The sequence below is a fragment of the Histoplasma capsulatum genome, assembly GCF_000150115.1.
Source record: "Histoplasma capsulatum G186AR genomic scaffold supercont2.1, whole genome shotgun sequence".
NCBI lineage: Eukaryota > Fungi > Ascomycota > Eurotiomycetes > Onygenales > Ajellomycetaceae > Histoplasma > Histoplasma capsulatum.
Window position 1 is genome coordinate 270,461 of NW_025544801.1, and position 26,925 is coordinate 297,385.

The following is a 26,925-nucleotide window of genomic DNA, read 5'->3' on the forward strand; positions in this document are numbered from 1 at the left end:
AACAATAAAGAGCAGGTGTTCGGCGCTGGCTAGAGGAAAAATAAGCGGAGAATAAGAAAGTAAATAAAAAGGTGTTATGTACAGTAATACATAAGGCGGAAGGAGAGGGGGAGGTGTGCGGTATAAGGGGGAAGGACGCCTGCATACTCACCACCATTCGAGCATAAACCCAACGTTGAAAGGAAAGATAAGTAGGCAAGAAGATACAGTGACAACTCGAGTGTATATTGAAAATCCAATCAAATATTTACCTACAATAAAAAATCCGTAAAATTCCCTATGAAGAGGTCCTCTTCATGTCAATATCCCACTCCTCAACTCTGACATTCCCCTTATGCCGCTGCTCTACAGGCTCCGGTTGCACAACATTTGTCAAAGTTACCGAGAGCACGGCGGGAATAGCAATGATTAGTGCCCCAATGCACAACCCCCAATTCATCGCCAGCTGTGACATGGAAGGAGTTTTTAGTGCGTTTACTCTCCATGCCATCGCGCCGCCAGTGGCCTGGAAGGACTTGTATGCCCCGACCAAGATAGCCGTCACAGCAGCCGAGTTGGACATACTGCCAATGAGCCAGTAGCAATATCCCTGCCAGAGTGCATCGTACAGACCATAGAAGATATAGAGAAAGATCGGACCCGTGGCAATGTCGGCTGAGGTGAAGTCGAGATCCTGCACAAGACCGGCTGCTATTCGTTTGTCTTCCCATTTCTGGAACACATAGCCGCCACCCCAGGTACCCAAACCAGTAACCAGAAGGACGACCCAGCCGAGCCAGGCGCGTTGTCGTCGGTTGAGGAATCTCAGATCCATCAGAGCACCCATCAGCAGACCGCCACACATCTGTGCCATCCAGTACAGGGCAGAATTTAGAGAACGGGTCCGGATGTTAAATGTCTTGCCGTTGACATCGTTCTGTTGATAGGAGTAGAAGAGATTCGCACAGAAAAACAAGGGGAGGCTGCACACGACTTGGAGGCGGAAGATGGTACTGAAGATCAGTTTCCCCAAAGCCCGGAGTGAACGATCTCTAACCATATATTCGGCTTCGCGGAGTTGGGAGAGCTGGACACGGGATGGGGGGCAGATAAAGATGCCGATCAGCCATCCAAACCCCATAACGGCCATCGTGGCGATATATGTGCTGTTGGATACAGTGCCTCGTCCGTTGTGGAAATTGAGCCCAAAACTGGCAAGGGAGCCGATCGTGCCACCCATATTAAAGACAATCCAGAATACGGCAATGGCACGGCCCTTTTGGGCTTCGGGGACATAAGTTGTCATTATAGCGCCCTGAGCAACCCAAAGGAAGCTGGCGCCGACACCGAGAATGCCACCGGCGACGATGACGAAGGGGCCATTTGCAATGACTTTGAAAAATGGTTAGCCGGCGGCAATGCTGGATGGACCAAGATATCATCTAGATAAAATTGGAAAAAGAATTTGAGCGGCGTTTATGAGAACCAACTCACTGTTAAAGGCCAGCAAACTTCCGCTGTAAAGCGCATAGGTCCATCCGCCAACCAGCCAGCAGGCGCGTGGACCGATGATCGAGAATATAGGCCCGACAACAAACAGCGCAGTGGCAGCATTTGCCGCGAGCAAAGCTACGTTTGCGTTTGCAGCAACCGTAGGGTCCACCTGGCCCGAGCCCCCCAAGCCACCCAGAGCATTAAACATCTAGGGTTCAAACATCAAGTCAGTCGATCTTCTTCGGCAATCATGTTTAGAATCATTAAGCTCACAACCATGGAAAACCACGTACACCAGGGCAGCAGAAGCAGATAAAGCTAATCAACAACACCTGAAACCAGGCATTGGTGAAGACCGCATAATACCACGGTACCGAGGGCGATCCATTATCAATAAGTTGACTTCTTCCCATTTCTGGATCACGTCTGGCAAGGAATGAAAAATATCTGGTCATTCTGCCGCGAGGGCTTGAAATATATGCATATGTGCAAATACTTGTGGATGAGGGATTACGAGAGACCGAGGAGGGATATATATTAATATTAATGTCCCAAGCAGGCCTGGGTGTCCCTCGTTGGAAATCCGGGGTCTGCCTCCAAGGATTGACCACCATTGACAGTCCCCTGCGCATCCATCAGGAAAGGGGGCTAGATTCCTGCCGAGTCCATGGCATGTTGAGATTTGTTGCTCTATGTGATTCAGACCACTGCCCAGAATCTGACTAGTGAGAATTTAGCATCTGTAGGGCGGGCCAGGAACTCAGCGAACTTTATTGGTGGCGCCCGACCAACGAGGAGGCTTCAGGATTCCAACGGCGGTTTGAGGAAGTCTGTTTGGGCCTCTCGAACAGAATTGGAGATGCGCACTTGCTCACAATGCACACAACGGCGCTGGACGTGGCAACTAATCGGTTCTCATGATCTGGTGGCGGCTGACGAGTCGACATTGGCCTTCTTCTCCGCACAAGAATGCGGGCAAGATGTTTGTGGCCATCCGCTTATCTGAACTCTATTCTCGTATTCACATTAAAATCCGGTTGCTGTCAAGCCGCGGCGTTCATAGCTCTGCTCATTCTGCTCTGGCGCAAACAAGAAATTTTTGCGATACTGGTAGCTTTCAGGCACGCCCCTCATTTCCGCAGTTGAAAGGTGGCCCCTCCAGGGTGTTCCACTCAATTCTGCCAATACTGTTTGTTCATGGCCGTTTTTCAAAGATCCCCCTCGCCCGGCGCCGTTGAGCCCTGAGAAGCCAGCATGCGTGCGGGCTGCCGGCAGTTGGCGCTGCTGGGCTGGTGATTGGGCGGCCAAGAGAGTCACGGATATAGCCTAATAAGAGGCCAAGAGCATCTCGAAGGCAGGAAGATGTCCAGCAGCAGGGATGACGGAACAATAATAAGAATCAACTGGGTCAGCCTGGCCCAAGCTATCAATAATACTAATATCGCTTACATAGTATGTCCTCCATGGCTTGGACCTGGGAAAAGTTCCGAAAGCTTCCACGTTCACTCATCTCCTTGGCTTTTCCGGTGAGTTGCTATATCTGCCCAGGAAATTCCCGAGCCCGTTGAAGAGTCAAGAGGAGCAGGAAGCATATTGCTCTGCTGTAAAACTACCCGTTTCGATTCCCAGGCCTGAGGGTGCGGGGGACACCTCAAAGGTACTCTACCTTTCTGGTTTCCGATGATGGGGCTCAAAATTCGTTTGACTGCCTGGAGGGCCTTAGTTCAAACCTGGATGAAGGCGAGGAACTGGTGTAACTCAAGAAGCTTGGGAGGGGTTGAACAAGCCTGTCCGATTTTTGCCCACATCCACAGCCTTGGAAATCATGCTCATCTCCCTCGGCCTACGCAGCGCCTCCAGTATGATCACTGGGGCCAAGGAGGGAATTTAGGTTTGGCTACGGTGCCAAATTTTTGGTATGATGCAAGGAGGATTTCAAAATCACATTGCAATACCAACTAATCTAGCCAGAAATTCGACCCCTGTTCTCCAGCCCTGTTTGATATCGATTGCAGGCATGTCTTGAACCAACTTACTCAGCTTGTGTGAAATCAAATTTTATGGGATATTGGCCTCAGCGGCATTGCATTGACATACTTCTGATTGGGATAATATGTTTTTTGAAACCGTCCATTTGTGTCATCAAAATGGGGTTTTGCATGAACTTCTGTATGTCTGGGAGAACCATCCTGTCAAGAAAACCATGAAAAGACATACAGCGGGATATTACCAATTCACCCGGAAAAAAAAAAAAGAAAAGAAAAGAAAAAAAAGATCCCGAAACGGCAATTGGATGTTCTCACCTCTAAACTCAAGTTTCGTGCCGATTATAAAAAACTTACTCATCTGGCACCCATTCTCCATCCTTCTTTATCCACTTGGGTAATTTGTCGTCCTGCCTTAGCTTAACAAGTTGCGTAGGAATGCGCAGCTTCCAAGGCTTTCCTTGTGGGATCTCTTCACCTGGCTTCTGCGCTCTCTCCGCAATCTCATCAGCGATCGGAAGGAAAAGCTCGCTGGATATGGTCGGAAGTGGCCCGCCGTTCCAAAGCTCGCCGAACTGCAGGAAACTATCCCGATATATTTTCATCAGTATAGGGTAGCAAACTCGATTAAATAACTGCTTCCAAAGTACAACGGAAGATTGGCGTTGAACACATACTGGTCAATAGCAGCCTCGAATCCAAGTCTCGCTGGGACTTGAACTCGGGCGAAGCCTGCTTTAAGGAACTCATCAAATTGCGGATCTGGGTCCTCGAATGCTAGTCGCTGCGCCCAATAGGGCTTACGTCCCCAAAAGTACGGGTACATAACGTACACTGGTCCATTTGTGAGTCCACGTCATGAGAGACCTTCGTGGGTAAATGCACTTGTTCCACTCACTTATCTGCTCCCATTCAAACGCTTGCTCGAAAAATCGAACGTATTCCCCTTCGGCTTCAGCCTCGTAGAGATTGATTTGAGGATACGCCCAAGGCCCGATTGAAATAGAGTTGAAGCGGTCAAAATGCTGTCCGGTGATAATGGAGATACAGTTTTTCTTTAACTCCTGTTTTATTGTGGCTTGGTTTGCGACAGGGTTTCTTTGGAAACGAAAGGGTAAGCATGTGCGTAACTTGTTAGCAAAACGAGATACTAACCTCCCCTCAATAGTAATTCCTTGCTGCAGTTGCAAAGTCGCCAACTTCTCCTCGTACTCTTGCAATCTTGCCTTATACGCAGTCATGAGCTTTGCATGTGTATCAGCTCTCCACTTGTTGGTCGCGTCCTCTGTGACTGCACACTTGATATCTACCGTCACAATAATGCTAGAAGTGTTCCATGTTTTCACTCCCCATGGAATGGTTCCTCTTTGTTTATCGACAGACAACGGGATAAGAAAACCAGCGCCCTGCTTGAATCGGCACGTCTCATTCCCAACAATGACGTCGGCCACCCAGTTTTCTTCCCAGTAATTTACCGCACACCCCACGACTACGTGCACAGCTTCATAGCCTGACTCGATTGTGATCTGGCCGGTGTGCTGGTAATCTTGCTCGGGCTTGCCATCACCTTTGTTGATTTGGTCCGTCGCAGTGATGTAATCTGCAGGCGGGGGCCCCACGTCGGTTGCTTCGTACACTTTAACCCAATGGCCGTAATTGTCCTCACCTTCTTCTGAAATTTGGGAAGGCTCCAAGTCGAACTTTTGCGGTTTTTCCAGCATCGTTTTGGTTTCCGCGGCTTTCGTCATGGTGTTAATTACCCATGCAGCTGGCTCGGGAACCATAAAATCACTGATTATTTCGTGAACATGTGCGTCTTTGGAAACCAGACAGGAAGGGATACTCACAACAGGGTGCGCAGCCCATAATTGAAAACCTGGGCTTCATATCTATAGTTTGAAGTTAAGACAAGTTACACTCGCTAATCGGAAATGTAAGGGCTACTTGGGTATTACTTACACCTTATTCACCCACTGGTAAACGCCAGATATATTCACATTGCCGGCAGTATTATCGATACCATGGGAGTTCTTCTCCACGACTTCAGACTGCGAGAACGCGTCAGAAAACTAGTCCAGTATGTCCTTAGCCATTGACCCCCAACACTCACAGTTATTGTAGTAGTTGTCTTCTGGAGCACTCGTTCTGTGATTTTTTTGACCGCTTTCTCCGTAACATCCTGCGAGAACTGGACGAAAGTTAGTCCCAAATGCGCCCATGGGAAACTAAGGATGTGCATAAGAAATGTCATTTATTTTACCTACCTTCGTTGCCGTCTTGGTAGATTCCTCCTTGGATCGATTGAACCCTCCCTCAACATTCGCGGACACTTCCACCGCAGGGCCGTATTTCGCTGTGACCTGGACGCCTCCTTTGAGCTCATAGGCCTCCTGAATTTGCTTTTGAGTCTCCTGGCCCATCTCAAAACGAGTTGTTGAAGCTAACTCTCGAGTATCTTCTTGGGTAGTCTCAGTCTCGAGACTTGTCACAGTCTCTGTTCTGTCAGTCCGGACATGTTCACGGCTCTTTGATTCGCCCTTCAACACATTTTCAATATGAGCGATATCAGCGCCCTCATAACCGATCAACTGCTGCCTCACTACAAGGAGATCCCCGACACCAATCTTGTTCACTTTGCCAATAGTGTGGGGAACCCTTGGGTCTGGAGGTGGGAGCAAGGGAAGTTTAGGAACAAGCCGCCCAAAATTGATTCCGGTGAGGAACTGGCTGTACTTGCTAGGCCGAGGTGTCCTCACGCTCACCAATGTATTGCCGACTCGAGTAATTTGTATATCCTCAAAAGAGGGCGCTAACGATTTCAAATCTCGCTCAGCTTCGCGCATCTTCTGACGCAAATTCTGGACAATATCTAGTAGCGGAAACGTCAGCTACACTTCAGATGATATATGATTATTGGGAAAATACCAGGTAATGGCACCGCGTCTGGTTCAATTCCCTCCTTCTGTAGAAGAGCGGTTGTGTTCTCGGACAAAACCACACCCGTTTGAAGTTTCAACGCGTTTTGCCTTGCCGAAAAAGGTATAAATTTCCCTACACCTCGCAAGCCGGCTCCGGCTGTAAGAAGCTCGCGAGTAAGACCCAAAGCGGAGGTTGCTCCTGCTCCGTCTTGTAGCTGCAGCGGGTCCGCTGCCACAACAGGATCAGCGGTTGCTGCTGAAATTTTTGGTGCATCAGGAGGAGGTGTAGTGCCAGATCGCGCAGCGGCAGCCCGGAACTGGTCAACATTAATGCCCCGTAATACTGTTTGCAAGTCAAGTCGGCTTTTCAGTAAGGATATCGCTGAGTACTTTGTATCAGGGGTGAATCCGTCGTGGGGATCCTGTACGGGAATTTGGAAATTCCGCGGATCCATTGCCGTCAGCTCCTTCACAGCTCGGAAGAGCTGATTGTGGAGGCTGAGAAGGCGATCTGCCTCTTTTTCGGTGTCATCAGTGGGATCATCGTTGTTGCTATCTGGCTCCGAGAGTACCGATTTTAATTGAGTTTCAGTTGGAAGCAGCAATGATCGTTGTCGATACCCGAAGAGGTTGGTACTCTCATCTGTTGGTGGGATGGGATCCCCATCTGGATTGGGTCTGCTCACGCGCACCCATAGGGCCGGGGTTTTGGGAGGTTCCCATCCAATGACAGTGGTATGCGCTTGGATGCAAACATACACATGGCCATCGTACGAGACTTGATCGCCAACCTTATAGGCCGTGTTTTCGCTCCATTCAGGGGGTCCCGCGGCAGCAGTCGTTTCAGTGGACTCAGTTACAGGACCTTTGAACTCGCTTGCACTATCGCTTGACACAGCTGGTGGTACATCTTTTTCCAGCTGCACTGCTTTTTCGATGAGCTCGAGATCACGGATCTGGTTGACAAGATCTTCGACCGGTTTTGAGTGCTCCGACTTGAGAAATAACGTTAATTTGAAAGTCAGGCAAACAAAAGTCATATTTGAAGCTGAAGAACGGCAAAAAAAATTGGACAAGGAATAGTCATTACCTGGTCGTATTTGATTGCCACAACTGAATCACGGAGATTCTGAAGGAGAGTACCGAACTCCCCGCCCTTAACCAGCTCTGATGCTGCTATTCCAAATGCGCGCTTTGCCAATTCAAGGACTACAGTATATTTTAAATCATTACTGACACTGCTAGCTTCATCAACCAGAACTTTAAATTGACGCAGTTTCTTTTGAAAATCCGTCCCTGTAGGGTCAGCAATGAATTCATTACTGATGACGAATTTTTTGACAACTTTCAATGCGTCAGTTCTGGGGGTTTGTGTTTTGAGAGCATCCAGAAGTTCCTTTTGGAAAGTAGAATTTTGCAACAATGGAATGCTCGGTTTGCGAGCATCCTGTGATACATGAGCTGCGGAGTGGGGAAGGTCAGTAATTGCTCTCTTTGTATTTTCTTTTTCCTTTTCTTTTCTTCTCTCAGGGGGAACGAATACTAACGTCGTATCAACAGGAAATTGAACAGCGGTTCAGCCATGGTTGCAGAGGATTTCTCCTGAAGATCAAAATGGCCTGTCGAAACGGAAGCTAATGGAAGAAAATGAGTTTTAACCCATTTGCGGTGCCTGGTGAAATGGCAATTCATCCACACTTTAAATAATACTGTGACAAAAAGCCCCTTCCCCCAATCTCCAGCGCCGAGAGCATCACGGGAACCTCGCGGCCCGTTTCACAAGGCTCTGTAGGTAACAACCAGTCATTTTCCAGAGGAGGCATTGCCGAAAGCATAAAGTGAGACTGATGGAATTGATGGATTGATCACGAATGCTAGAAGGCGTTCAAAGTTAACGAGGCTCAGACCTTGGCAATGGACAAAGTGGCGTACTCAGCTGCAGATTGCTGAATAGGATGATCATTTGATAGGGTTCGGGGTCATCAAAAACTTAAATTTTAAGCCGCGTAGACTCATCCAGACTCAACGGCTCGCGAAAACCCATGATGCCACCACAACCCTGGCACCTTGCATAGCCCACGACGAGATGGAAAACGAAAAAAGAAAATGAGGGGGAAGAAAAGAAAACAAAGAAAAAAAAGGTCACCAGATCCATCAGTTCCTCAGCATAATGAAGAGATCCTGCCTCTCTGGAAACCCAATGTTTTCCATCCTGGATGAAATCACTGTAGCCCATCAAGGTAACTAACTATTTGTGACATCACGATAAAGCACCATGGAGCGGATCTCAGAAGCCGAGCTTCAGAGCATACTGCAAGAGGCGAAAAATGACCTGACTAAACTGCTCACCGATGCCACCACGAACACCACGCAAATTGGCATCGCCCGAGAGCGGGTAGAAATCATGAACGAACAATGGACAACAGCACGGCCGCAGGTTGTCGGAACGTATGGTGGAATGGCCGCATCATTGCAGGCCAAAATGAAAAAGATGTCAATGTGGTACGAGAACGCAACGAATGCAGCCGCAGAGAAGGTGGCATACGAAACGACGAGCTATGATCGATTGAGCAGTCATAAAAGGAAGGACGCGGAGCACTACGCATTCGCAAACGCTTGGGCTCGTTCCAAATATGAATTCTTTGTATGGTATAAGAATGAATATACAGGCGTGACGTCCATCTGGGAATCGAACCCGCTGATCCCCAGGCTGACGGCGGCAATCAGAGATGAGTTTCAGGCTTGGTTCCAGAAGCAGGTTGTCACCCAGAAACTGCTAGATCAATCTTCTGAATCTGCCATGCACGATTTTTTAAGTGAGCGGCCGGATGTGGTTGTCCTCCTAAACCTAATTCCCCGTTTGCCGACAACCAAGACGCAAACCCAGGGCACCATCGACCGCCCGACAGCTGTTACAGCCATCGAAATCACGCTATCTTTGGTGCCGTTTTTAGGAAACGCGATAGCATTGTATGAAGTGTGGACAGGGCGCGATTTATTCGGCTACGACCTGAGCCCTGTTGAACAAGCCATTCTTGCCGCTTCTATTCTTTTACCCATCGCTGGCAGAATGGTTAAAGGGGGTAGGGCACTCTACACAGAATCACGACTCGTCAAACTCTATGGAAAAGATGCGACCTCGTGGGGGAAAGTTATGAACGCCTCTGCACGAGCTAGCGAAAAACAAGCGGTAATTCGATCAATAGAGGCTGGGGAGGAAGCTCTAGCGACGCTCGGCCGAGTTGAAGGAAAAATTGCCCAGGAAGCTGCGGCTGCTGTGAAAGCTGTGGTTACTTCGCCCGTCGCCATTCCCAATGTGGTGGCACCAGAGACCAAAGTCCTTTGGCAAACACTTTCTAAGAGATACCCAATCTTGGACAAGTTGGACGAAATCGCCGTGGACAGGATCCTCAGAAAAGGCCCCAATGTAGATCACATCAAAGGACAATTGCTTGAGGAGCTGGCAGGGTCACATATAATTCCTATGCTGAGGGAACGACATGCTGGATTTGCGTTGGGAGTAAAGGTGCCCAAAGGAAAAACTTTGGAGTTCGTCCCTGGCTATTCGATTATGGACGCCTCAGGGCGACAAATTACGGACGGCATGCTCGGATACACGGATAAGCAGGTGTTCAATATCCTGGCAATCTTCGAAGCGAAGGCGGGAAGAAAGGGTGCCAGAGAGTTGACCGTGACGACGACGAGAGTCGCGAAAATGAGTCAAGATAGCCTCCTCGAAATCAAGGCAGCGGCTAAAGATTTTTGGTTAAATGCAAGAACGATCGCACGAAACAACAAGCAGCCTTTTTCTAAGACGGTGGCTGACTTTGAAAAACAGGTAAATAAATAATGCTCAACCCTTGTAAGACGCAACTGGAATATGTTCTGACGGGATAAATGATTTCGCAGCTCCTCAAAACCAAAGACAGTGGTCAACTGCAACGGGATCTTGAGCGGCTTAGTCGAAACGCCGGAAAGTCGTTGACCAAGATTTACATCGGTGAGGTAAATACAGCCGTTCGAATAAGTCCGACCAACACAAAGTTCTTTGGAATCCTTCCACAGGGAATAAGAATCAGCTTAGTGGAAGCTGAAGCCAAAGCTGCTGGCTTTAAATTTGAAGCATTAGCTGTGCCAATGCACAAAACGGACTTGGCAGCAGTAGCAAAGGAGCTTGTCCCACATGCAACACAGATGGTGTCGAAAGCTCCGTAGTGGGGAAATATGATGCTGAACGCGCATGCACACCAGAGAGAGAGAGGCATAAGAACGTTAAGTCAATGGGTTTCTTCTCTTGCAACATCAGACACCTGTTTATAGGGCCGCCCGCGGTCAGTTGCAACTTTTGTCAATATCAGAGCCAGGCATGCAGTCTTCGTTCTCAGCATTTAAGTGCAGGCTGGTAGTCTTTCGGGAACAACATGGGGAGAGCAAGGTCGTTGGGAAGAAACAAGAGAAATGAATAAGTTACAATGCAGAGTGGAAGTATTGAGCTTTAGATGACTCAATATGAAAAATTCGGGAATTCAACTTCACCGCTGTTTTGGCCATCTAGGATGTCGAACCAAACCTGATAGTACCGGAATTCCATCCGCTATGGTGTTGACCAAAACCTCTAAAGGCATTTAGGAAATGTAAGATAGACCAGAGGCAGAGACCAGCAACTGAACTCTGATTGATGTTCCATCCCTGAGCGCTGGGTTTTTAGTTTAGCCCAGCTGTGGACATCTAGAGCATGGCTTTCCTTGATTGAAGGACTCCTTAGTCCGACATACTCAATAAGGAGTTAGGCGTCGTTAATAATGATGTTCCATCACTTATCTCCAACGGTGCTCACACGCTCTGATTGTGAGGGTAAAAAAGAGATGATTCGATATCACCTTTGACATCCTGAACCACAGCCAAGGGAAAATTTGTGTGACTGTACCGTCGATAACATTGATACAAGCCATGAAATGAGACACATCTTAGCCATGAATTTAGCTGCATTATCAATTCGACAATTATAATGACTCAGTGTTCATCCCTCTGTTTTTCTTGTAGCACATTGCGTCTTCAAGTGGTCCTGACGTACTGTTAAAAGTTCATCGCAGTTGTATAAATTTTGAGAAACAGAATAATGAGGAGCTGAGTTGAGTTAGATCGTAAACAGATAATTTCACTCTAATCGCTAGAGATATGGCGAGCAATCCTTTCAGGGTCGCGGCGTCAAAGGCTCACCTCTTTCTGATGAGGTAAATTGCTTAGGGTGTGTGCCTCAAGCCATCCACACACGGTGGCCCGCCACTACCCAAGTGTATGGAGCCAGTGCAAGTATTAGAGGATTACCGTTCATGCTCTGCAGAAGCCCCGGCTCGATGAAATCACCATTGAACTTGTTTGAAAATATGAACTTGTTTGAAAATAAAAACTTGAACTTGCGATCAGTTCCCGATGACGCAGAGCCAAGGAAAGCCAAAACCAGGGTGAGGAGTCGAAATAAGCTTTTAAGGTTTCTACTAGTCCCGATCCGTCGGGCCTCGGATAAACACTCGGTCCGTCGCCAAAGCCAACCGCCGGAGATTTTTCATCATCGCACCAGAGCGTTTTGATGATCGATCTTCCACGCTCAGACCTCACTTCCTCACACGTACAAAGGGCGAGCCACCCAACAGCACAAGTGCTACCGGCCGTGAACCCTTCAATAAACCTCTTGTCTATTCATCGCCCCCTCCCTTGTCTTTCCCACACGAAAGGATATCGACCATCATCATGTCTGACATGACTAACGCAGGTACGCCCTTGAAAGCGAGCTCCACAATCATTCTGAAGAAAATATCGCAGCTAACATCTACGGGAAAAAAAATTACCAGCTTGGCCCCTTGCCGACCAAGCCATGACCCAGACCATTCTGGACCTTGTCCAGCAAGCCTCTCACTACCGCCAGTTGAAGAAGGGCGCCAACGAAGCCACCAAGACTTTGAACCGCGGCACCTCCGAGATTGTGATTCTCGCTGCTGGTAAGAACTGCGTCACATCCGCCGAGTCAATTTACATTACAACCACCACCAGAGCATATGTTTCATTGTGTGCCGGCCCCCAGCTAACTGTTTGCCGTCGTCGCGAATAGACACTACCCCATTGGCGATTCTTCTTCACCTGCCGCTCCTCGCTGAGGATAAGAACGTGCCGTACGTATACGTGCCCAGTAAAATGGCCCTAGGCCGTGCATGCGGTGTCAGCCGTGCTGTCATCGCGGCCAGCATTACCACCAACGAAGCCAGCGATCTGAATGCGCAGATTCAGACCTTGAAGGTGAATGTGGAGAGGTTGATGATTTAAGCCTATAAGCTGATGGATATTTTAATTTCGGATTTTAAGGATGGCAATTACTGGTGCGCGGAGATTGCTGTGGTGTTTAGGAAGTATGACGATGGGTCGTTCCTACTTGCGCCTGGATACTTCTGAGCCGGTGGAAATCGGACTCGGGCTCGTAATTGGCCTACCCTATTTCCAGCTGTGTGTAAAACCTATCTATTGGAGGCAAAAACCATGAGTAAAATCTCAAAAATTTAAAGGAAATCAAAAATGAAAATTTACCCTATCCCTCAACCTCCTATTCAATTCCGATCCTTGGTTTCTTTCCGCTGAAATTTTGCTTCTCTCTTCTCTCTATCTCCCTCTATTACCACTCTTAGACAGTACGACATACACATTCAACCAAAATAATCGAGATGCAACAAGCAACTCATTTCATATATCTTCAGCACACTCGACTGCCAACAAATTTCACCCCCCTTCTAACATGATATCAATGAAACTACTTAACATAAAATATTCGACCTTGAAATACAGAAGTCCGCGTCAAAAGTTCCTTCTCATGCTGGTATATTATTTTATATTTACAAGTACACTCTCATGTAAATCTGGTAGGCTTCAAATTGGCTGTGTAGCCTAAGTTCTAGGATATATATATCCATGAAACTGCCTACTGAGTGCCCCAAACTCAGTAGGCTGTAATAGGCCATTACTGATCAATGATTATAAGTTGAAAACCAGATAGATTACTAGCGTGAGAAAGAACTTAGTACCCTCCCCTGAAAACCAGAAAGTCAAAAGAAAAGAAAAGAAAAGAAAAGAGAGAGAGAGAGAGAGAGAGAGAGAGAGAGAGAGAGAGAGAGAGAGAGAGAGAGAGAAGTACATAAAGCAGTGCAAGGCCACGGACAAAATCACCGAACTAAAGCCTCCCTTCCCCCATCCCTTCCTTTACAACAGCCGAGCCAATCCTGAGCCTTACGCTGGGCTTTCACGCATGTTGCATTTACATGCGGCCCCCCCCCCCCCCTCTCTCATTCATCCCCTGAAAGTCGCAAGCGCACCATTTTGGAAGGCCATCATTATCTAGATATCCAACCAGCAAGAAACAGAATTCACGATGTAGTTAAGAAGAAGTATTAGTATTTAAAGAAAAAACAACAGATGGAATAGAATGTACTGTACATGAAACAGAAAGCACCCTCCCTACCTACCCCCCACATCCCCTCTACCACCCCACCAACCCCCCATCCCTTTGCCCCCTTCTTTTTGTTCCCGTCTCTGGTGACGCATCGGTCTTTTTCTATTCTCTATGTAATATGTGCAGGATATTTTAATTTTAAACATTGGTGGTTTACAAGCATATGAAAGATGGAGAGAGAGATAGGAAAGGAATGGAATGGAATGGAATGGGAAAATGCATGAACGGAATCAACAATACTTCTAGAAAGAAGCAGATGAAAATATCTCAAAAGGAAGCAAAATTATAAAACGGATAAGAAAGAAAAACGAAAAACGAAAAACGAAAAACGTAAAATGAAATAAAATGAAATAAAATGAAATAAAATGAAATAAAATGAAATAAAAAAAAAAACCACCGCCACGAACACATTTTGTGAGTGAGAATAAAACCAGACCAGAAATATGTATAAGCGTAGAAAAATACAAACAAGAAAATCAATCAGATAAAAAAAAAAAAAAATCAAAGGGACGCACGAGTATCTTTTTTTTTTCTCCTTCTCCTTTCTCTTTTTCCTTTCCCCCCTTTTTTTCCATTCTTTCTCCTCAGGCGGTCCGCCCCTTCGTCCTCTCACACAAAATACACACTAAAGAGATAATCTGCGAGATCACCACATTCCCACCCCTCTCACGCACCCTTCCTCTTCGCCACGCCATTCTGATACTTCCCCGCTGACGAGGAGGAGAGAGCATCCCCACCAATCTCCGCACGCCCATCATAAAACCTCCGATCCAAAAACTTCAAGACTTCATCAATAACTACTACGGGCGCCGAGAAGGCCAGCACAGCCACCCACTCCATCCTATCAAGTGGCAGGATCGAGAACAGGCCCTGCAGGAACGGCACGTAGAGGATGGCGAAGTGGAGCGCCATGGATAGGGCGACGGCGTAGACGAGCATCATGTTGTTCCACAATGGGAAGGTTAGGAGGGACTCGGAGGCGGAGAGAGAGTTGATGGCGTTGAGCATTTCGATGACGACGAGGATGGAGAGGGAGATCGTCGAGGCGGACTTGGACATGTCGTTCGTGAACATCTCGCAGCCGACGGAGGGGAAGTGGGAGGGACATTTGTGGAAGTGTGTCTTTTTTGTTGTGATTTGAGTGTTAGAAATTGGAGATAACAAATAGGAACTGGGGGCCGGGGGGAGGGTGGATTTGGTTGCGGGCAAGGAGGCCCGAAGATATAGGGGTACTCACCAACTGCCAAAACGTAATCTGCGGCCCCGCGGGATTATACATAAACCACCACGCATACCCAAGCACTGTCGCAACGCCCACATACACGCCCACCACCATATACCTAAAGAACAACCAGCCGCCCACGAGCGGATCCCCGCGCTTCCGCGGCGGCCTCTTCATCACATCGTGGTCGGGCGGGTTAAACGACAACGCCGTCGCCGGTAGGCCATCCGTGACTAAATTAACCCACAGCAGCTGCACGGGGATGAGCGCCTCGGGCATGCCCAGCGCGGCTGTGAGGAAAATCGACACCACCTCCCCGATATTCGAGGAGATGAGGTAGCGGATGAACTGCTGGGTGTTGTTGTAAATGGACCTGCCCTCCTCGACGGCGACCTCGATAGTGGCGAAGTTATTGTCAGCCAGGACCATGTCGGCCGCGAGCTTGGCGACGTCCGTGCCCGAGCCCATCGCGATGCCGATATCGGATTTCTTCAGCGCGGGCGCGTCGTTGACGCCGTCGCCCGTCATGGCCACGACGTGGCCCTGCGCCTGCAGAATGTCGACCAGCTGGGACTTATGCGAAGGCTCCGTGCGCGAGAAAAGCGAGGCGTTTTTGGCGGCTTCGATCTTGGCGGCGTCACTGAGGGCGTCGAATTCCTTGCCCGTGAACGATCTGCCCTGGAGGTTCTGCTCGTGCGGGCCGAAGATGCCTATCTGGCGACAGATGGCTTCGGCAGTGTTTCTGTTGTCGCCGGTGATGACGACGACGCGAATACCAGCCTCGCGGCATTTGCGGATCGAGGCGGCGACTTCCGGGCGCGGAGGGTCAAGCATGCCGACGAGACCGATGAGAGTCATGTTCTGTTCTAGCTGGGCGTAATCTTTGGTTGATTCCGCAGTGCGGAAGAGCGGGGATGGAATAACGTGGTCGACCGAGGCGAGGGCGATGACGCGGAGGCCGCGGTTGCCGTAGTCCACGACTTCCTGGGAGATCAGCTGGGTGTGTTTCTTGGTCAATGCCACTTTGTGGCCGTTGGGGCCGAGGATGGCGTGTGAGCAGCGTTCAAGGATTGACTCCGGGGCGCCCTTGACGAGGAGTTTCTGTCGGTCACCGTCACCAGCGAGCACGGACATGCTCTTGCGGTCGCGGGAGAATTCGTATTTGCACTGCAGGGGGAGGCTGTTTTCGTAGTACCTGCTGGCCATGTGAAGTCTCTCAGAGGGAGGAAGTTGTCTAATCTTCTTGTTTACTGCCGCGGAGTCTGTTCCGATCTTCTCAACGAGCACGCGTAAGGCGCCTTCGGTGGGTTCGCCGATGCTGGAGTATGCGCCCGTCTTTTGATCGTAGGACAACGAGGACTCGTTACAGAGCGCCAGAACCTCCGCTATCTGCAAAACGGTAGAGGACGAGACGGCCAAATCCCTCATCGCTTTGCCGTTCTTCCTTAAGCTGCCTTGGGGCGCGAACGTGGTGCCCTCAACATTGATCTCCTCCAGCCCATTCCCGGCCTCATTGAGATACACAATCCTCTCCACACTCATTTGATTCGTCGTTAGCGTGCCCGTCTTATCGGAGCAGATCACACTGCAGCTCCCCAGAGTCTCCACGGACGGCAATGACCTAACCACGGCGTTCTTGGCCGCCATCTTCCTCGTCCCCAAGGCCAGACACGTAGTGATAACCACCGCCAACCCCTCGGGAATAGCTGCAACACCCAGTGAAACGGCAATCTTCAAATAATAAATGGCACCCTTGGCCCAACTGCCGTGCATCGGATCATTGAAATGTTCGATATTGATAAGCCACACAAGCACGCAGATCACCGTGATGACCTTAGCCAACAGATCGCCAAAGTCATTCAGCTTCTGCTTCAGCGGCGTCGGCTCGGATATCTGCGCCGTGATGCTCTCGTGGATATCGCCAATCGCCGTCGCGGAGCCCGTCAGCGCGACAACGGCAGTTGCGTGACCCATGACCACCGTCGTGCCAGAGAAGAGCATATTGACTTGATCCTGCTTCACGGCGGCTACATCCTGGATGACCCTGGTGCTTTTCGAGACACTCTCGCTCTCCCCGGTCAGGATGGCCTGGTCGACGCGGAAGCTGTTGCTGTGGATGGAGAGCAGACGGCAGTCGGCGGGGATGCGATCGCCCACCGCAACAGACACGATGTCACCGGGGACCAGCTCCTCTGCCTTGACGCGCTGCACCTGTCCGTCGCGGATGACCTTTGCCTCATTTGCGGAGTATTCTTGGAGGGCAGCGATGGCCTTTTCGGCACTGCTTTCCTGCGAAACCGCGACGATGGCGTTGAGGACCAGGATGGTGAGGATCTATAGTAATAAATTTTCACAAGCAATTTTGATTCGACGGTCAGCCATTGAATACAACCTACGCACAAAGTAAAGTAAAAACAAACGTAGTCTAGCGAAGAGAAGGAATATAAACAGATATAGATCGGAATAGAAAGGGAGATGAGAGAAAGCAAAACATACCACCAGCGGATCCACAAAGGCGGTCCAGTCATCCCCGCCCTCAAACAGCGCCAGTACAAACGACACGACAGCAGACCCCAGCAGTATCACGACAAGCTGATCTTCAAACTGGGCCAGCACGAGTTTCCACAGGGGCGTTGGCGGCTCTTCAGGGAGAGCTGTTTACTCGATCAACACATTAGCCCCCACAAATCATATCATGCCAGCTCTTAATCAATAAAGAGAAGAAGAAGAAGAGTCAAACATGAAAAGAAAAGGGGGGAAAGAAAATGAACCAGACGTACCATTCCTCCCATACGCCTCCCTCGCCGTCACGACCTGCTGGCTCGACAAGCCCGCCTGCTCCGTGACGTTGAAGTGAGAGAGGACATGATCCGCTGAGAAGAGATACGAGCGTTCCATCGACGTATTTATCTTCTTTTGTATATTGTTTCTTAGGGTCCTTCTGTTTCTCCCTTCACGGTATATAGATATTGTGTCCCACAGGTCTCCCAAGTCTCCAAGTCTCCAAATCTCCTAATCTCCTAATTTCCCAAAGCAATCCCACAGTCCCAGTCCCAGTCCCAGTCCCTCGCCCTCGCCAATCCGTAATAACTATCGTATACGAGTGCGGATACGGATCTTCAGAATATCAATACTCCTGCGTCTTTTGCCTTGCTCCGTCTGCTCCGTCTGTCCTTTCTTTGCTCCTCTTTGCGCACGCACAGACCAAAAAAAAAAAAGAAAGAAAGAAAGAAACCGAGCGCGGGCCCGGTGATCTTGTCCTGTGCGTTTCTGTAGATTTGCGCCGGTGGTCCAATGCCCGAGGGCCCGGGGGGGGGGGGGGGGGGAGAGGCTGTGGCGGGAAGAAAGACCGCGAATTTTCTCTCCGACAGCAGCAAGAAGGGCAACGGCGTAAAAACCCAAGCACAGGGGAGCGGGAAACACAAACACGGGGTAAACGAGTTGTGTCTGGAAGAAAAGCGGGGGGTCCGTTCTCGCTGTCGCTGTCACTGAAGACGATCTGATGGGCCCGTCAGTTGTCGTCAGTTGTCGTCAGTCAGGGTGTCGCCGCCGGGAGAAAGAACCACGGTTGGCGGGTAGTCAACTAACTAGCAGCCGCGGGATTGGGGTCCGCGCGAGAGAGAGACGACGATGGGGGTGAGGAGGGTGAGGAGGGTGAGGAGGCCGAGGAAGGGAGACGGCGGAGCGGGGAGGTTTTATACCAGGAGAATTTTATATAGCGTGTACATTATTTATTCGGTTACAGGAGGATTTGGCGGGAATTCTCTGATCCGTCAATCAATGGCTGGCAGAAGAAGGTGCAGCTCCAGCTCCAGCTCCGGCTCCGGCTACAGCTACAGCTACTCAACGCCCTCGAGCAATTCGCGCACATCTACTACATCTATATCTCTACATCTATGTCTCTCCATCTATGTCTCCATCTCCATCTGCCGGATCGCACGTTGATTGCTGATTGGCCGCTGATTGGCCGCCGCCAAAAGCCTCAACGTGTTCTTTTCTCGTCTTGCCAAGGCTTCTGGAATACGGTGGAAGGTCTGGGCGCCGAGATCCTGCTTTGTCAGCATCTAGCCGCAGACGTAAGCAGAGGAGAGAGAGAGATGGAGGGAAAGGACAAGCAGGGAGCACCGGGAACGAGGAATGAGGGATGAGGGATACCCCCGTCTGCGTCTGTGTCTACTGTAGTTACTGTGTTTCTCAGAGAGCGAAAGACCCGGCGTGAAGAACAAGAGCCAAGGGAACCAAACATCGGTCTGGGCCAACAAACTCAACTCTCAACAAAAGAGAAGAAAGAGGAGGAGAAGGGGACAGAGAAAAGAGAATATAGGGGAGGATATAATAAAAGCTAACCTGGCTAAAATTAAAAAAAATAAAAAATAATACGGGATGAGATAGCTAAGCCGAGCTGAGCCGAGCTGCAAACTAATCGAGGGCAGGACAGGGGGAACAGATAGATATTAGAGCACACAAGAAACACAACGGGGGAGAGTTGGCAATGCTGCCAGGACACCAGGCGGTGGCTTTCCTGACCAGAGTGGATGTAGTCGGGGATATTGGGGGAAGGACCTGCAGGGACAGGGCAGGGCAAAGGTGTTCAAACAAGGCGAGGACAGGGGCGCGGGAGGGGACGAGGTCTCCAAGACGTAGAGATAGAGCGGGCAGAGTGATGGCAGGGGAGCGAGCTGTATTTTGGAAAGAAAATTGGGAGAAAACTGGGGGAGAAGGGGAGGGGGGGAATGGGAGATGAAAGGTTACAAAGAGAAGAATAATCAAAGTGAGGCACACACTGGGAACATGCTTCTTCCTCTTCTTCCTCTTCCCTTATTCCTCTCCACAACCAAGACCAAACACTGGGGAGCCGATTCTCTGCTGGGACGAGCGAGCTGCACGACAAAGGGAATAGTAGGTAATGAACAGGAGAACAGGGGGGATATTGTTGATTGCTTGATTATTAAAGACCGCAAAACAAGGAAGGAAACAAAGAAAAGAAAAATAGAGAAAAATAAAGAAAAAAAAATATTCCCCAGGTTTTCCATTATCAGCCTCTTCTCTTTTTTGTCTTTCTTCTTTTTAATTTGATTATCATCGTTTCCCCCTCCCATTCTTTCCCCATTCCTCCCCTTCGCAAATCTCCAATTCAAACTGTAGCAAACGCCGCCTGGTCAAAACTAAAGATGGATAACATCACCCACCCCCCTTGAGAGTACCTACAAGGGCGTCCGCCTTGTCTCATGTCTCTTGAGGCAAGGAGAGAGAGGCCTGGAGTTTGGTTGCGAAACATGCACACACACACACATACACACACATACATACCTAGCCCACGCCCACGCCCACGCCATAAAATCGACTCAATCCCTTTCATCGAAAACAAAAAGAAACATAACATCTCCCTTGCCTTCTTTCTTCCTCGCCTTGTGTTTTTATTTTTTTTTTTTTTTGCTTTTTTTTTAACTTTTTTTTTTTCTTTTACTTGCTCTTTTGGGACAACTGTGGATACTTTGGTTTTTGTTTTATTTTTGTGTGTTTAACAGGACATTCCGATATACCTACCACTTCACCTGCAGTATGGCTTTGTTTTGCGCAAACTGTAGGGGGAAAGGTAGCGGGATTTGCCTTGTCAACCTCAAGAAGGGCCAGCAACAGCCTCCTCCTCCTTCTTCGGCTCCTCTGCTGCAGGCGCATCAGCAGCACCTTCAGCAGCACCTTCGGCGCCCTCGGAAGCCTCAGCTGGCTTATCGTCCTTGGGCTCACTAGGTTGCGTGGTCTCGGGCTCAGCACCGTCGGACGAGGTCCACAGAGTCAAGTTGTCACGGAGCAACTGCATGATCAGAGTACTATCACGGTACGACTCCTCGGATAGGGAGTCGAGTTCAGCAATAGCATCATCGAACGCCTGTTTGGCCAGGTGGCAGGCACGGTCTGGAGAGTTGAGGATCTCATAGTAGAACACGGAGAAGTTGAGGGCAAGGCCGAGACGGATGGGGTGGGTGGGCGTCAGCTCAGTTTGGGCAACATCAGTAGCGTTCTAGTGAGGAGGGATGTGGTTAGACGCGTTTTGAAATGCACAGTTTCAGTTTTTAGTTGAATTTTTTTTTCTTTTTTTTTTTTCCGGCGGAAGGAGCGCGTGTACCTTGTAAGCCTCGTGGGCAGCAGTCGCAGCAACCTTGCGCTTGTTACCGGAAGCGAACTCGGCGAGGTAACGGTGGTAATCACCTTTCCTGTAGATTGCGTGTTGTCGTATTAGTATAAAAATGCTTCCCTCGAATACCTGTGTGCGCGGCCCGTCGCGAAATGCAAAGTGGCAACACACTGTATCTAAGAGAAGAAAAGAAAAGAAAAACACGTACATCTTATGATAGAACACCTTGGATTCACCGGATTCGGCTTTGGGGATCAAGGATTGATCCAGAACATCAAGGACATCCTGGCAGACGCGCTCGAGTTCAGCCTCGATCTTCTGGCGGTACTGGCTGATGATAGCAACATGTTTCTCAGAGCCCTTCGAGTCCTCTTTCTGCTCGATGGAGGAGATTATGCGCCAGGAAGCACGGCGGGTGCCAACAACGTTTTTGTAGGCAACGGAAAGAAGGTTGCGCTCATCAACGGTAAGTTCACCGCCCAGCTAGTTTGATTGGGGTGGTTAGCATCGACGAAAAAGACAGATAAGAGGCGCAAACGGGGTACTTCAACACAGGTGTACTTACATTGGCAACTTCCTACAACCAAAGACGCGACGCAATGCTCGTCAGAAGCGGTGTGCTAGAAGGGTGATTCCACAGGAGAGCAGGACAAACCTTCATATATGTAACCATTTCTGTATGACGCGGTCAGAAGAAAGCCCGGGACATCACTTACGAAGAGAAGAAGGAGCTGAGTACTTACCATCGTAGCGTTCGGCCTGCTCACAGAGCCTGGCAAGAAACGTCTTGCTAAACGGAAAAAGGATGTCAGTGCACGAGATCCCCACCACACCCCTCAGTCCCAATTCCAAAGCGCACGAGCAGCAGGGAGGGCAAATTACTTATCACGCTGTTGGAGACAATGGAGTTAGCATAGGATCCCAGCAACACAGAGAGGGGAGAACGGATAGGGGAGAGGAGAGGAGGCATGTTGAGGGAGACACGCCGTGGAATGCGCGCCTAACAGGGAGGGGTAAACCTACTTCTGAGGTCATTGTGGGAGATGGTGCGAAACGACGAGGAACGACGGGCGATCGAGATGCGTAGAGCAGAGTGCAGGAGCGGAAGAACGGAGCGATGGGGGAGAGGCAGTCAGCAGCGGGACAGAGAGCAAGGCTGGAGATGGGGAGGAGGATGGGCAGACAACAAGACGGCGGCTGAGGCAGAAGTTTGGCGTTGTTGAGGCAGACGAACGACGGATGAGGTTGATGGAGGATGCTGACTAAGCCACCACCTTGGGCTGCTGCAGCGCAATTTCGGGTAGACTTCACTCGCTAAGGACCGACACTGCCACGGTAACGGATATCAAACTCTATCAGCGTGGATACAATATTGGTATTTATCCACGATGCACCGTCTCTCGCTTCCTGCCATAGTATAGTGTAGGGTCACCCTGTCCTGCGCTGCGTCGACGGGAGATCCCCCTGGGCCACTGATATCGCTGATCTTATCTATGCATTCTCAGCCTCGCCGCAGCCCTTTTTCGTAGACTGGAAATCCCCGCGTCGCCATATCTACTACATACATTGCCTAGTACTTGCACCTCTGTTCTATGGAATGGAAGAACCCAAGCCCAGCAGTCCTCGTCTTCCCCCGAACTGCCCTTCATCCGCGTTGCTCTGTGCCCGACGTGCCCTGCATTGCGGTGCTAACCCGTCCCATCCTTCCATTCCAGCAGACTCCACGCGTAGACATTGGCCTGATGCATTTCACACCCAATTTCCAACATCAATCGCTCGGTTTTAACCAGCTGGTATGGCTATAGCAATAGCCATCCTTGTGCTTTTTTAAACTAAAAAAGAAAAAAAGAAAAGCAAATTCCACACCTCCAACCAGATAATGGTTTTATTTTTCACGTAGGTTTTTGTTTTTTCGATACGCATTTTCGTAGCCTTGGAGCCCTTCGAAGAGCATGTGATGTAAAACGGAATAATAGTTACATCGCCCGCAATCACGACATCAACAGAAGTGATCCAAGGGTTCTTTTAATATGCAGCGTACAGAAAAGAGAAAAAAAGAAGAACCAGAATAACCAAAATTTACGATAAAGGCAAACGGACTTCGAGCGCTCCAGTCATCGCCTTGATATCTTCAAACAAGATCGCTGCAGGGGTAAAGTATCCCACCCCAGTTTCCATATTCCCTGCAAACAAAAGCCCTACGAATTTCGTCTCCACATCAAATATAAATGATCCGGAGTCTCCTGGTGCACAGAACTGTAATCCATTCTTGTCTGTAACTGCTGCTTCCTCCATCACAGCCACTGCCTTCTTGTCAGTTTTGTCAGTTTTCCATGACTCAAGGTGCACACTGTGCAATCCCTGATATCTTCCGCTGGTGAAATTGGTCCGCCGGCCAATTTTGTACAAAGCTGAGCCGTGAGGAGGGTCATTTACAGAGGACTGCTCCATAAGTTGTCCCGAAAAGTCTGCGAATCCATCTCTATATGATCCAGTGGGCGGTACCTAGAAAAATGTTAGCAAAAATTCAACAAGCAAATAACTATTTGTTATAAATGAATTACTCACGTTGTTACTACCAATACGGGGTGTAACAATCTCAATTAGGGCCCAGTCTAGCTGTCTTTTCATGGGAAAGGAGGTGAATCTGTACCTAGAAGCAGCAGAAACTCTTCCAAGAAGGGCATCTCCTGCGGCAAAAAACTTTTCAGCTTTGTGTTTGATAGTGAGAAGCTGATTTATATTGTCCTGGAAGCGTTTATACTGGGCTTCATCTGTTGGAGTGATAAATTCATTGTTTGACACGGCAGCTTCTATGCGTTCTCGTATCGGGGATTTCATCCAATCCTCTGTTGCTTCCTCAATCAGTTCCATTCTCTTCATGTGATCCTTTAGCGCTGGCTGATCTATCAGGATATTGGCAGATTTCGCTTGGTCAACTCTCATGCCAGTCTCCCTCCATTCTTTGACATCTATTGATATGTTAGCACATCGCCGAGTCCAACCTCATCCTATGGGGGAGAAGGGAGGGGAAGGAGGGGTTGCATATGATTAGGCATGTTTGTGAAGAGGGGATTAGAAAGGGGTAGGTTCGTCGGTATTCCCACACCTTTAGACAAGCGAGAGGAGTCATTACTCCCTTCCTCTGAATCAACGCAATGGTAGCATGTTAATCCAAAGGTGTTCCACTGCTTGGTACTTGGATGTAACAGTTGGAGGAAACCACCAAATGTAGAGCCACTATAATCTGAGCCGTGCGGCGCGATGCTCATCCCCAATTGTGCTTTTTGCTCCCAGGCATTATCCGGGAGGATAACGCTTGTGAGGTCCATATCGGTTGTTCTCCAAATGTAACTTCGTACAACTTCAACAGCTACCTCCTGGAGACCCTCATCATCTAATAATGCAGTAATCTGATCACGTTCTGCCTTCCATGTTCTTGGTGCATCCAGAGGGATGGATAAAACAATTGTGGGTGGATTATTTTGGCGATCTGGACTTGTGCCTCTTCGAAAACACTCCAGAGACAGCCAGCCTTCCATTCCAATAAGTTCACAAATACGTGCAGATAAGTCATGCCACTTGGGGTAAATTTTGTCATCCTCAAAAACAGGAAAGGTGTATCTTTCCGCACTTGCTTGTGGGTCAATGATCTCAATATTGAGGGTAGGCAGATTGTGGAGTTGGAATAAGTTGCGAATGTCAAGGCAAGCATTCAGCCATGATCTATCTGGAATGTCTCTGGTTGCTGGAACTATAACTGTTTCTGTTTTTCCATCGTCGTCGTACCTTGCAGATCGTCTATCTACAAGATCCAGAGTCTTCCAGTGGATTGAGTGGCGATTTAGCAGGTCAACTATGCCCTGTTCAAGTCCAGATTTCCACTTCTTGAAGGTTGGATGTTGCTCAGATAGGGCCAAATTCAGGGTTGGAAGGGCACAGAGGTATGGCCCTCCGACGCGAAAATCTTCCACCCTTATGCCGTTCGTCGATTCGTCCGAATCTGAGCTGGAGCCGGAAGACCTTTTCTGCCTTTTGGGGAGGGGAGGGGGGGAGGGACCTGGAGAAGGTGAAGAGGACTCGAGAGATGGCAGCGAGGGAGAAGCATAGCAATCTTCACTGCTTCTGTTTACTGCTCTTCTTCTGGAGCCAGGAACTGAAGACATCTTGTCGTTGATGAGGGGGGTACTTGAAAGCTCAAAACACTCTGCTTGTTGATCTGTGCTTCCACAGAGAAGAAAGAAAGGCAGATGTGGAAGCAAGGACAAGATAGGGAGGGGGTGTTATTGGGAACCGACGGCGGTGAAGTGAGCTGGTGAAGTGGTGAAGTGCAGCGTTGTTGATCGGCCGCAAGTTGTAGGACATTATCTACAACAACCATTTTGAGAGATGTGGAAACGTCCCACAAAGCTAAACTGAACATCCTCCAAGAAAAATCCAGAATATCAGGGAGGATAATAGCTCATCAAATCTGCAAGTTATGCACTGGTTGCTCGGTATAGAAACAAATCCTTAGCAGATGCTGGTGTTTCAGGGTCATCTCGCGCAGGGGTTCCTCAGACACTCCTGTGATTCGATATCAGAAACTGAAGACTCTCCTCACTATTTGCCTTGTCCCAGATGTCAACCATCATGGGTGCATCACATTAAGTATTAGTAAATATAAAAGGAAGTTGGTTTTGGCGACCGAGAAAAAGGAAAATGAAAGTAAGAGGAGACTTTGGCCTAAGAGCGAATAACTATCCTGCTTCCATACAAGACTGATATATACATAATTACATATTTGCCACCAGATAGTTAGCGTAAATGAGGAGAAACAACCCATCTCCTTCTACAGAGTTAACTATCATAGATTAAAAATTTCAAGAAGTTATTATAAAACCGAAGTTGATAAGTTACAATGCAGCTTGGCTAAATTCCATAATCTCTAAACTGTAGAGATTTTTATATAATTACTTATATATACTGGTATATATACTATATGTACTGTACGTACCTCCGTGGGCGTGTTTAGCTGGAGACAAAAGTGTTCCTCTCTATCTCGGTTGGCACTGGAATAGTTTTAAAAAAAATCAATCCATCCATCCCACTCCGTATACATGTATATAGCAATGACTCCAGGGATTTCTTTAAAACAATGACTTCAACCATCATTTCCTGGCCGTGTATATATAGAGAGGGGGGATTTCGGAGGTCATTATTTACTGGGCAGCATTATATAGATGAACATGTATGTGTATGTGTATGTGTATGTGTAGGTATTTCTCCCTCTCTCTCTCAAGATATATATATTGATGTGTCCGGGAACCACTGTATAGGGTCTTCTGACACTATCACATCATATATGTATATATAGCGGCCTCCAAGCATCAATAGATCGAGATCCCTATTTATAATTATACACTAGTTTTCATGCACAAGTAAACAGAATATAGTTATTTGATCAACTCAGTCTTCCGTAGCTGTCTCATCCTAACTGCTCGTCTGGGATATGGAGAATTTGTCCCAAGCATATACCATATTATATCTATCTATATTATGCTTTGCTTTTCATTCCCCCTTTGCTCTTTTCTTACAATGGGCACCCCAAAAATCTCGAAACACGGGACTTAAACAAGACTTGCTTTCTATTTTATTTTATTTTTGTTTTTAGTTTTATGTTTTTGGATTTGGATTTAGACTTGGTAAGGAAGCAG

General features: G+C 48.6%; 8 protein-coding genes across 8 annotated transcripts; 3 read left to right on the plus strand and 5 right to left on the minus strand.

Annotated features, from left to right (window-relative positions):
• Window positions 1-277: 277 nt before the first annotated feature.
• Window positions 278-1,886, minus strand: HCBG_00046 (DUF895 domain-containing protein; the record flags this gene model as incomplete). The annotated part of the gene is made up of 3 exons (XM_045427096.1): window positions 278-1,371; window positions 1,474-1,681; window positions 1,767-1,886. 3 exons carry the CDS (start codon window positions 1,884-1,886, stop codon window positions 278-280), a joined length of 1,422 nt encoding a protein of 473 aa, XP_045291071.1.
• A 1,925-nt stretch (window positions 1,887-3,811) lies between these two features.
• HCBG_00047 (uncharacterized protein) lies at window positions 3,812-7,960 on the minus strand (the record flags this gene model as incomplete). Its single annotated transcript, XM_045427097.1, has 9 exons — window positions 3,812-4,043; window positions 4,136-4,292; window positions 4,357-4,556; window positions 4,614-5,249; window positions 5,418-5,506; window positions 5,723-6,327; window positions 6,384-7,371; window positions 7,467-7,837; window positions 7,924-7,960. The coding sequence occupies 9 exons, from the start codon at window positions 7,958-7,960 to the stop codon at window positions 3,812-3,814; spliced, it is 3,315 nt and encodes a 1,104-aa protein (XP_045291072.1).
• A 691-nt stretch (window positions 7,961-8,651) lies between these two features.
• Window positions 8,652-10,591, plus strand: HCBG_00048 (uncharacterized protein; the record flags this gene model as incomplete). Its single annotated transcript, XM_045427098.1, has 2 exons — window positions 8,652-10,214; window positions 10,286-10,591. 2 exons carry the CDS (start codon window positions 8,652-8,654, stop codon window positions 10,589-10,591), a joined length of 1,869 nt encoding a protein of 622 aa, XP_045291073.1.
• Window positions 10,592-12,127: 1,536 nt separating this feature from the next.
• HCBG_00049 (ribonucleoprotein-associated protein) lies at window positions 12,128-12,823 on the plus strand (the record flags this gene model as incomplete). The annotated part of the gene is made up of 4 exons (XM_045427099.1): window positions 12,128-12,149; window positions 12,229-12,375; window positions 12,486-12,670; window positions 12,737-12,823. 4 exons carry the CDS (start codon window positions 12,128-12,130, stop codon window positions 12,821-12,823), a joined length of 441 nt encoding a protein of 146 aa, XP_045291074.1.
• A 1,714-nt stretch (window positions 12,824-14,537) lies between these two features.
• On the minus strand, window positions 14,538-17,991 carry HCBG_00050 (sarcoplasmic/endoplasmic reticulum calcium ATPase; the record flags this gene model as incomplete). Its single annotated transcript, XM_045427100.1, has 4 exons — window positions 14,538-14,993; window positions 15,109-17,427; window positions 17,590-17,747; window positions 17,874-17,991. 4 exons carry the CDS (start codon window positions 17,989-17,991, stop codon window positions 14,538-14,540), a joined length of 3,051 nt encoding a protein of 1,016 aa, XP_045291075.1.
• A 396-nt stretch (window positions 17,992-18,387) lies between these two features.
• Window positions 18,388-19,737, plus strand: HCBG_00051 (uncharacterized protein; the record flags this gene model as incomplete). Its single annotated transcript, XM_045427101.1, has 4 exons — window positions 18,388-18,558; window positions 18,885-19,169; window positions 19,541-19,578; window positions 19,635-19,737. The coding sequence occupies 4 exons, from the start codon at window positions 18,388-18,390 to the stop codon at window positions 19,735-19,737; spliced, it is 597 nt and encodes a 198-aa protein (XP_045291076.1).
• An 820-nt stretch (window positions 19,738-20,557) lies between these two features.
• Window positions 20,558-22,199, minus strand: HCBG_00052 (uncharacterized protein; the record flags this gene model as incomplete). Its single annotated transcript, XM_045427102.1, has 7 exons — window positions 20,558-21,115; window positions 21,221-21,308; window positions 21,438-21,712; window positions 21,795-21,806; window positions 21,885-21,904; window positions 21,973-22,019; window positions 22,063-22,199. 7 exons carry the CDS (start codon window positions 22,197-22,199, stop codon window positions 20,714-20,716), a joined length of 981 nt encoding a protein of 326 aa, XP_045291077.1.
• A 375-nt stretch (window positions 22,200-22,574) lies between these two features.
• Window positions 22,575-25,395, minus strand: HCBG_00053 (uncharacterized protein; the record flags this gene model as incomplete). Its single annotated transcript, XM_045427103.1, has 5 exons — window positions 22,575-22,720; window positions 22,923-23,028; window positions 23,330-23,734; window positions 23,798-24,201; window positions 24,339-25,395. 5 exons carry the CDS (start codon window positions 25,393-25,395, stop codon window positions 22,575-22,577), a joined length of 2,118 nt encoding a protein of 705 aa, XP_045291078.1.
• Window positions 25,396-26,925: the final 1,530 nt, after the last annotated feature.